At 39.1% G+C, this 9,867-nt stretch overlaps 1 protein-coding gene across 2 annotated transcripts; it reads right to left on the reverse strand.

Moving 5' to 3' along the window:
• Positions 1-875: 875 nt before the first annotated feature.
• On the reverse strand, positions 876-9,429 carry fgf19 (fibroblast growth factor 19). 2 transcript variants are annotated; one of them, XM_042061710.1, is made up of 4 exons: positions 9,034-9,429; positions 2,717-2,882; positions 2,345-2,448; positions 876-1,826 (listed from the first exon to the last, which is right to left on the reverse strand). In XM_042061710.1, exons 2-4 carry the CDS (start codon positions 2,868-2,870, stop codon positions 1,497-1,499), a joined length of 588 nt encoding a protein of 195 aa, XP_041917644.1. In that variant the 5' UTR covers positions 2,871-2,882; positions 9,034-9,429; the 3' UTR covers positions 876-1,496. The 2 variants fall into 2 exon arrangements, with proteins under 2 accessions (XP_041917644.1, XP_041917643.1); XM_042061709.1 differs by lacking the exon at positions 9,034-9,429 and having other exon boundaries at positions 2,717-2,973.
• Positions 9,430-9,867: the final 438 nt, after the last annotated feature.

Below are 9,867 nucleotides of genomic sequence, written 5' to 3' on the forward strand. Positions count from 1 at the left end.
TATTTTTCCACAAAAACAACCACAAGGACACAAAAGTGCCTGTAGTTGGAGAATCATGTGGAAGCTGACATCTAAAATGCGTGCAAATATAGGCAAATTAGGCATGTGCTGTTGTTAACGTTCGCAAAATAGTGATTTTTAAAAACTTTAAAAACATTTTCTTAAATACTTTTGACTAATATGTCTTCCAAACAGAACTTTCTGAGTTTGGCATACATCTCTTCTCTTCCTCTGATAAATTTCCTGCATGATATAAAAATGCTGTAGCTGTTTCAACTATTGAGGTATGGTCAATTCTCATTCTGGAAATAATGACTTGTTCTTTTCTTTTTCACCCTCGTCTTCTACAAATCCTTTCTAGACTATTCAATTTGCTGGTTAATGTAAATGCCTCCTTGTAGTCTCCTATTCCCAATACTATTGCCAATTCACATTGATTTCCATCCACACAATGCACCCCATGCCCAAGTCCAACTGAACCATGCCCGAGTCCACCTCTTCAAGTGGGCCAGGCACGGATCAGAGTACCGTGCCCAGGTATGTTATGGAGTGATCATACTAATCAAACAAACTAGACTTTGGAGGTCAAGCGTATTTGGACACGATACAGGCGGCATACTGTGAATACGCTTTTTGAGATTTCATTTCTGAACGCGCTTGAATACGCTTTTTTAAATTTAATAATTTGGCATCACTGACTATGTTTAAAGACATAGTCTACAATTCTGGTGAAAGGCTGTTGATATAATTGAGCTCAACAACTCATATTACACTCCTGCCTTTGTGTTTTCCAGAAGCAATGCATTGTTTGGCTGAAATAGTTTGATTCACTCTAAGCCACTTTGTTTGTATCCCATTTTATTAGTTTTCTTAGTTAGCAGACATTCACAGAACGTACTATAGAGGATATTAGGAACAATCTGACAAAAAACATAGGCCTATTAGATTGGAATTGCAGACTGAACCTTTAAATATGTAAAATGTTGAAGTGTTTCACAAATATGAACCATGTGACCATGTATTTTTGAAAATGTAGCGTAATACATCTTAACATAACATCCATCAAACATGCACAAGGCCTACATCTCAATCAATGGATGGTCTCAGACCAAGAATGCTCACAAATTTTCAGGCTTACAAAATGTATAAGAACAAATAATCAGACAACAAACAGTTGACTAACTGCTCATTACATGCGGAAATAATGGGAATTTACTCAATGAAGCTTATTAGGAGAAAAATAACAGCAAAATACAGTAAAAACCCTGTGAAAAGATCTCTGTCTTAAAATCCAAGCTAATATCAACACACTGGAGTCATTCACTTGGAGTTGTGTCCCAGTCTGCAATATTCAAATGCCCAACTGGAATGTTCTCAGTCCAGACCAAAGATTCTAGAGCGCTACTTTGGTCCAGACCTGTTTTTATCTGAATCAGAGCACTTATTGGCTTCCATTGTCCTTATGTGGAATGCTCGAACATTCTTTGAAGGAGTGGTCATCTTTTGTTGAAACTGGGGCTTTGTATGTAGATCTGAGAAACCTTTCCAAAAGGGTCCATGCTGTCTATTTGCAGGTGTAATGGGGTGTCCTGATGGTGCTCAGAGAGAGGGACTGAGTCACGGTGGTAGATTTGTGTATGTTTCAAATTATTGCTCATGGGCAAGAACTGAGCATGAGTGTTGAGACCCTTTTCATGACCATGGACCTGGCTGCTGGTCCTCACACCCAGGCTTAACAGGGTGCCATGCTTGCTGGAAATGTAGATGTTGTATCCATCTGGAAGAATCTGCTCAACAAAAGTGCAGTCATCTCTCACATAGCTGTACTAGAAAGAGAAAGATAAGAGAGAGCGATGATGAAAGACTGCACATGAAATACGTGTGACAGCCCTCTGTCGTCACTAAATGACCGCCCTGCTTTAAGTTCTTCAAGAGCTGTTTGCGTTAGGTATACAGAGGCCAAGGTTGTTTATGCTGTATGCTGTTTCTTTTCAATGAGGTTTTAACAGTGCAAACATGCCACAATGGGACAAAGGTTGTATTAGAAGCATGCATAGCTGTCATATTATTGTTTTAATATTTCTAAATCAATTATTGTAAAAAACTCTCCAGGTAACCAAGTCACCTGTAATAATGTCCCTTTGTGACCAGCAAGCTATATTAGTCTATAGACTTCCAAAGCATAATACTTGTAATTGTGCATTAATTGAAAGCAGAACTTTGTGGTTGTAACAGAATGAACAGACTCATAAACTAAAAAGGGACAAACTAGCAAAAGTTGTCTTGATACAGGCTAAAACATTGCACTCACTGATTTGAATGGCTGTTTACATGAAATACTTACAGATCCGTACAATTTTCCTTCTCTCTCCAAGCACAAGAACTTAGAACTTGCTATTCCTTTGATGGCCACGCAGCCGTTATCAACTGGACGTATTTCCATCAAGCCTGAGCCATAGATGATAAAATAGAATGAACACAAGGTAAGATAGACTGACTAGTCTTTGCATCAATAACATGAATGCACAATAACATGCTATGACTTATGCTAACCTATCTGGTTCGTGCTGCCTATAATGTACTTACTGTGCAATTACCACAGAAGCTGACACTTAAGGTTGTAAGGTTGACTCTTAAGCAAGCTAATGCAAGCTAAAACACCCAGTCTGAAGCCCATCTGAAGCAAAGTCTGTGTTATGTATAACTAATAACTTACTGAGAGCACTTTGTTGAGGGGATCCATCCACTCTTCCATCCCTTCTAATTTGAAGATGAAGTCCATCTCTGGCAGCATATAGATGCTTTAGCCTGATAGGCTGTGTCCAGTCATTTCCCAAATGCGGTCCGGAGTCAGGCAAGGGGATTGACATTACAGTCAATGCCTGAATAATATTAATACAGCACAGTGTTAAGGACATCATCATTTGCATTACTGAGGAATCCCTAGAAATGTAATTAACTTAAGTTAACTGCCTCCACAATGCAACTGGCTTTCATTTGAGTGAGCTCGTCCTTTGCCTTTTATCTGCAAAGCTTATCAGTCCAATCAATAAGCATTTACCTCTTTGCCAGTTCTGAGAAACACATCACAACACACCCCACTGAGTAGCCAACAACAGTTAAAGAGATAAGAAAGGGCTGTCCACACTCAAACTCAAAGTTCCAGATTTTCAAAACTCATCTCTGGGCTACCCGTGGAACATCGGAACTTACTCATATGTATCTCAATACATTTCACTAAATTTTTGATGCTAGGGCTAGAATATCCCTACATTCATTGTACCTTTAATTTGGCAACATTATTTGGCAACATTGTCACCAAAAAAGGTGTGGGATAGTTTAAACTGAACACATGTTAGCTGCCAGAGAGCTAGCCCTTATAATGATCGGTTATGCAAACTGATTTTCATTGTGGATTTCTAATATTTGAGAAGGCCTTTTCATTCTGCCTTGCTTTTTTTGTGAATCACTGGGGTGGAACACCTGAGTTAAACAGTAATTTAGAGTAAACAACTCCATTCATGAAAATTCAGTCGCTGCATGAAACTCTTTTTGTGACATAGACTGATCCATCTAGAATATTTCTGCACTTTGCTGTTATAATATAAGCTATATTTTCTGGGCTATAAAGCTATAATTGTGATGTTTTATATACTTGGCAAGGCTACAGACTTGCCAGTGGACTAAAAAAGCTGAGTCTATGTAAATCCTTGTAACATGACACTGTCTGAAGTAGTTTGAAGTAGTTGAACCTTTTGTTGAAGGATTCGCTGCTTTGAAGGACCATGCGGCAAAGGCAGTCTACTAACTACAGTAGATCAATGGAAATGTAAAGTTAAAAGCATATAAAATTCGGCACATTAACAGTAATCGAATAACATCCTTAAGATTTAAGGTGTAATGTGGCTTAACGAAGGATATGATTTAACAGCACAAAATCAATCACACAAATATAGCTGCAAGCAGCAATGAGGGGGCCAAGCTAGAGTTGCCATGGCAACTGCTGTTACATCAGACATATGGGGACTGCCCATTTCTCCGATGCTCCATTGTTCCAACCTCTCAATAATCCGAAAAATTCCCTCTGGTCCAACAGCCCACTAGTCCGACGTCCCTTAGTTTCGAAAAAAGGCTATTTGCACCCCTGGTACAATTAGCAGTGTATGCTATTCGTACCCTGGTGCAATTAGAAGTGAATTCTATTTGTACCCCGGTGCACACAGCAATGTGTTCTGTTAGTACCCTGTCTGGTACAAATATCAATGTATGCTATACGTACCCCGGTGCACACAGCAATGTGTTCTATTAATACTCTGTCTGGTACAAATATTAGTCTATGCTATTTGCACCCCTATGCATTTATTCTGGCATATTGATCACGCAATGTAATAATAAAAAAGCAACATTTTTTTTGTTGTTATGTAACAGGGTATGAATAGCTCAGCTGTGTAATAGACACTCTGAATAAGGTATCCTGTTTGCATCAATGTATAGTTAGAAGTGGATGCTATTCGTACCCTGGTGTTTATATTAATGTATGCTATTTACACCCTGGTGCGTGAACTAGCTAATTGTTGCAATCAAAACTTCCGTTTGAGAACCGATTTCTTGTTCAAATTGCGCGCCTTCTCTCCAGAGACGTTGGTACACATGCGCACTCACTCTGCCAAAATGCATCATGCGGGAATTAAACCCCTGTCTCCCACATGCTAAACCGTGTCTGTGACCACTGTACTACCTACTTCCACAACTAGAGGGTGTTTGCAGGTAAACTTATAGTTTATAGGCCTGAGCGTCATATTCACGAAATGTATGTTAAGTAACAAACTGACGGTTGTATGTGTTCACTGAACCAAGATTATAAAAACAAAACACAATTTTTCAATCTAAAACTTAATCTGAACAGATATTAGTGCCGAAACCTTTCAGAATTCTTCACTTTCTGCTGATAAAAAAACTAATGTCCGCCATGTTTTTTGTTCATGTGAGCAACGTCTTTTTGTTGTTATGTGTAGCCCGGTGCATTAAGGGTTAACTTCTAAAAGCCAGCTGGGCAATGAGAGCGCGACCCCTGTGTCTCCACAGCAACCACAGAAAAACTTTTGAATGAAATCAAACGAAAGACACGAACCAACCAAGGGGGCAGGCAAATTCCCGGAAGTAGAAGAATCGACGTAGGCTGGAGGGACCACCTCTCTGCTAACTCCCATAGAAGCCCATTCATTCTAGGATTTTTTTGAAATACCATAACTTCATATAACATATATCCTGTGCCGATATTGTAGCTTCTGTGTAATCCACATAAACACTACAAAGGCAAAACAGACTCCACTACCTCGTCCGTAACGTTGGTTACCCGTAAGAAGAATGGTTAGCTTGTTCGGTTGGAGGGAAGTTAGCTTTGACGTAATCTCTCTTTCGCGCCGTAGGGAGATAACCGTATTGTTTGGATAAGAAGCTCAGTCCACCTTACTGTCTATGACGGTAACTCACAAGCAAAACCTAGCATACACGACCGTGAAGGTAAAGCATTAAGCAGAGGCAACCTAATAATAATAAAAAAGTAAACCGAGGTTTTCGATGGATTGACCGTAGGTCGGAAAAGTGGAAAGAAGATTAGCTTCAAGGCTATAACTTTTTTGTTTTGTTTTAGTATGACTGTTTTTGAAAATGATCGTGTATGGTAGCTTCAACATTAACACGACTTGGTGAGGATGATATTAATAATAATACATAAATAAATGTTTAACTTTGATGACTTTGAAGGCGAAGGAAGTGTGAGAAGAATTTCTGTGTATCTATCATATGAGTTACAAGATTCAGTTCTATGGCTAACGTCACAAAGTTAAGTGTGAGTCTGCGCAGTACTGGGGGGACCAACTGAAAAATCGTTCTATTTGACTCAATGCCCTCCCATTGAAAACGACGGAGTCTGTTCGTCCATTTCTTTTACCGTCTATGGAACCAACACGAACTAACACGAACCAACGAGAATAATCTATCAATAAGAACTCAATAAGAAGAGAAAAGGTAAGCCAATAATAAGTTAGAACATGGTGTAATATGATAAACATGATTAGTAATGAAATTAATATGATATAGTAACCTGAACGAGAACATAAACCTGACCGGAGGGAAAACGACACCTGACAGGAAACCTGACAGGACTAACGTTAAATCGAATGGATTGAAGGTACATATTTAACTGAAATATCTACAAGATTAGAACAAGACTAAATACATAACTAGTAATGTATAAGTATAAGTATATATACTTTTTTGATCCCGTGAGGGAAATTTGGTCTCTGCATTTAAAGGGGTGGTTCAGGATTTTGGACATAGGACCTCATTTCCAAGGAAGCAAGTGTGATATTTATCAGTGGAGACCGTTTTCAACACGTTTCATCCAGTCCTTCTAATTGCAGAGTTCGCAGGTGCTAGTCAACGGTATGTGCTAGCCTGCCACTAAAAACAGTCTTACCCACTCCAAAGTACACCCAAGGCAAATAAATTATAATGCCAGACTATCGATGTAAATGTCTGTATTGATAGTTTTATTTCTAACATTATTCTATCCTTGCATTTCAACGATCGCATTACATTTTGAGGGACTAGTGTCTTAGCAGCGGCGGAATTATACTTGCTCCAGTTAGTAGTACTGCGCCAAAAAGTAAACAGTAAAGCGCACTCCAATGGGGATACCTAGTAGTAGCCTTGGTAATATCAGTCCGCCGCTGAGATGCAAAATGACTACTACCAACTTCAGGGAACAAAGTATAACTATTGCAACGCGATGCGAGGGTAGTTGTATTTCTTACACTATTCTATCAACACAGACATTTACATCGATTGTCTGGAATTTGCCTCGTGTCCTTTGGAGTAGGTAAGACTGTTTTTAGTGGCAGGCTAGCACATACCGTTGACTTGCGCTAGCCTAGCACCTGCGAACTCTGCAATTAGAATGACTGGATGAAACGCGTTGAAAACGGTCTCCAATGATAAATATCACACTTGCTTACTTGGAAATGAGGTCCTATGTCCAAAATCCTGAACCACCCCTTTAACCCAATCGGTGAATTAGTGAAACACAAACAGCACACAGTGAACACACAGTGAGGTGAAGCACACACTAATCCCGGCACAGTGAGCTGCCTGCTTCAACGGCGGCGCTCGGGGAGCAGTGAGGGGTTAGGTGCCTTGCTCAAGGGCACTTCAGCCGCGGCCCACTGGTCGGGGCTCGAACAGGCAACCCTCCGGTTACAAGTCCAGAGTGCTAACCAGTGGGCACGGCTGCCCCTAATGTAGACATAATTATGACCGTAGACATCCAGAAGACAAAACTTCAAACATAACTGCAACTTTCTGAACTGCCTGTACTGCATTGAATGCTGGCTTCGGTGAGTTCTTTTTTTCCGTTAAAAGTTTATGCTAAGCTAGGTTTGCTACTAGAGCTACTGCTGGTGCAGCACCATAAAAGCCTAACGCTAGCTTGAACTCCGGTAATGTTTAATAAACCTTTTAACATAGACCAGTTTCATATAATTTATTTATTGATTTAATTTATTTGATGTGACTATTTATTGGATGTTTTGTACTCTGAGACCTGGATACATGATTGTTTCTGGCCTGTATATTTACAGGTCAGGTTTTTTTTATAGTGGATAAAAGATCTGAATTGATGGCGAGCCTCCCAGAATCCCGAATCTGAACTTCCCTTCACCTTTCATTTCCCTTCACACCACTGTGGTAGGACTGTAAGACTGACCCAGACTGACCTTTTGACTATTCCCTGACTTGACCCTTCCTGATAACTTCTGAATGAACTGAATTAATTGATTGTGACACATTGATTGTTTAACCCATTGATATTGATAAAACACTTTGTTGAATTGATACACATACATACTCTAATACACTGAATATTTATTGTATATATTTTTATTTTCTTGTAACATTGAAAAATCACATTGAATATTTTAGAACTTAGGTAAGATAAGGGTGCACCCGAATATAGAACCGTATATAGAACATCTGATATTGTTATTTATTGCACTGCACTTTGTACATTCTATTTATTTCAATCTATTCATTGTACTTTATTTGTTATTTATAGCATTTTATTAATTCACTCCTTTTACTTATTAAATATCATCATTATTCTAACTTTAGCTTGTTGCATCCATCTACCTCCAGTAGTCTTATCTAGAAACTTCTGATTCTGGTCTAGACATAACCTACAGTATAGTAAATTGAGCCAAGTGCTACATATGTCACAGGGTGTGAATAGCTCAGCTGTGTGGCCAAGGCTATTCGTACCAGGGGTGTAAATAAACACTCCGAAAAAGTAAACCCTCTGCTCCGACATCCCATTGTTCCGACCATAGGCTAGGCTTTTGTGGATTAACTCCCATGCATAGCCTAATCTAACTTCTGAATCAACAATAACAAGCTAAATCACTTTTCTCTATCTTATTAGCCTAACACATTTAAATGTGTATCTTTGAAAAACTGAAATAAAATTGTAGGCTAGCCTGTCCAAAGTCCATCAGGGTAAAGTTATCTCAATTTTGGAGGTGAGTGTCGCTAAATAAGGTGCAGAGATTGTATAGATTAGGCTGAAAGCTATATGCAGAACACAAGTCTGGAAAAGCAAAGTGCGATTTCACATTTTAGGCTACTTCTGTAGTCTCACGGTTAGATGAGCTCATCCTTCAGGTACGCACACCCACCTACAGACCCCCCCCCCAAACAAAACTTTCAACGCGTTGATAATTTGTCCGTTTCCCGGTTATGTTTGTGCATTGGTCAGCTAAAAAGCTACACTATACCATACATAGTACACTACTAACATCCACATGCAATATCTTAACAACAACGCCTAACAACGACCTATTATTAATTTGGACAACTTTATACAGCCTTATAAATAAAGTTACCTTTAGTTTTGTTCTAGCGTAGCCTACCGTTCACGTATGGCTTTAAACAGCTGTATTACTAGCCTAACATTTTGACAAGCACACCAATGTTGCCTACCTTGTTCTTACAGCTTGCCCATTTGAAATAACCCCTGTAGCTTTGCTGTCGCCACCCTTTCTGTTTTCAAAAAAAAAAGTGTTATGTCCATGCTTAGTCTCGAGTCTCGAATGTTTTGCATAGACTCAAACATGCATTTAATCCCTTAAATGTTTCTCTTTGTGACATTTCCTCTCTCTGTGCTCAGATTGATAGACGTGCCATACTTCTTATGACCAACCAACAGCTGAGACCTTACTTCCCATCATATGCTGATCGACTTGTGGTGATCAGCTTTTGAAGGCGGAGTGAAGGTGGCAGTGGGAGAAAAGCCAGGCTTTTTGACCGTTTGCGCAGCAAACTGCAGAGGACAAACAGGAGACGAAGAAGAAAAGCTCAGGGCAGAATTCTGCTTCTAAGAATGCTTTGAAGATTATGACAAAAGTAGAGTTAGGATGGATGAATTGCTTCAAGCAAGTTAGAACAAAGCTAGGAGGGGGCACAAGGAAAGTCATCGTCTACAAAGATGCTGAAAAAGACGATTTAGGATGTCCCGATACCATTTTTTTTTTCAAACCAATATGAGTATGAGTATTTACATTTGTGTACTTGCCGATACCGAGTACCGATACCGATATTTCTACCACAAAATAACTAGCATAAAATTGCAATGAATTTTCTTCTCTGCTCTGATTGCTCTGACATTTGTGTACTGTATTTGCCGATACCGAGTACCAATACCAATATTTCTACCACAAAATAACTACCATAAAATTGCAATGAATTTCTTCTCTTCTCTGATTGTTACAATAAACCTAAAATAAATGTAAATAATAATGAGTATCACATAAAATA

Source organism: Alosa sapidissima, chromosome 14 (assembly GCF_018492685.1).
Source record: "Alosa sapidissima isolate fAloSap1 chromosome 14, fAloSap1.pri, whole genome shotgun sequence".
Taxonomy (NCBI): Eukaryota; Metazoa; Chordata; class Actinopteri; order Clupeiformes; family Clupeidae; genus Alosa; species Alosa sapidissima.

Bases quoted from the DNA above. Each gene is read 5' to 3' on its own strand.
- fgf19 (XM_042061709.1), bottom strand. From the start codon at position 2,930: ATGCAAATGATGATGTCCTTAACACTGTGCTGTATTAATATTATTCAG. The intron at 2,449-2,716 runs GTAAGTTATTAG...TCTATGGCTCAG, and splicing joins CCCTCAACAAAGTGCTCTCA to GCTTGATGGAAATACGTCCA. The intron at 1,827-2,344 runs GTAAGTATTTCA...TTCTCTTTCTAG, and splicing joins AAGGAAAATTGTACGGATCT to TACAGCTATGTGAGAGATGA.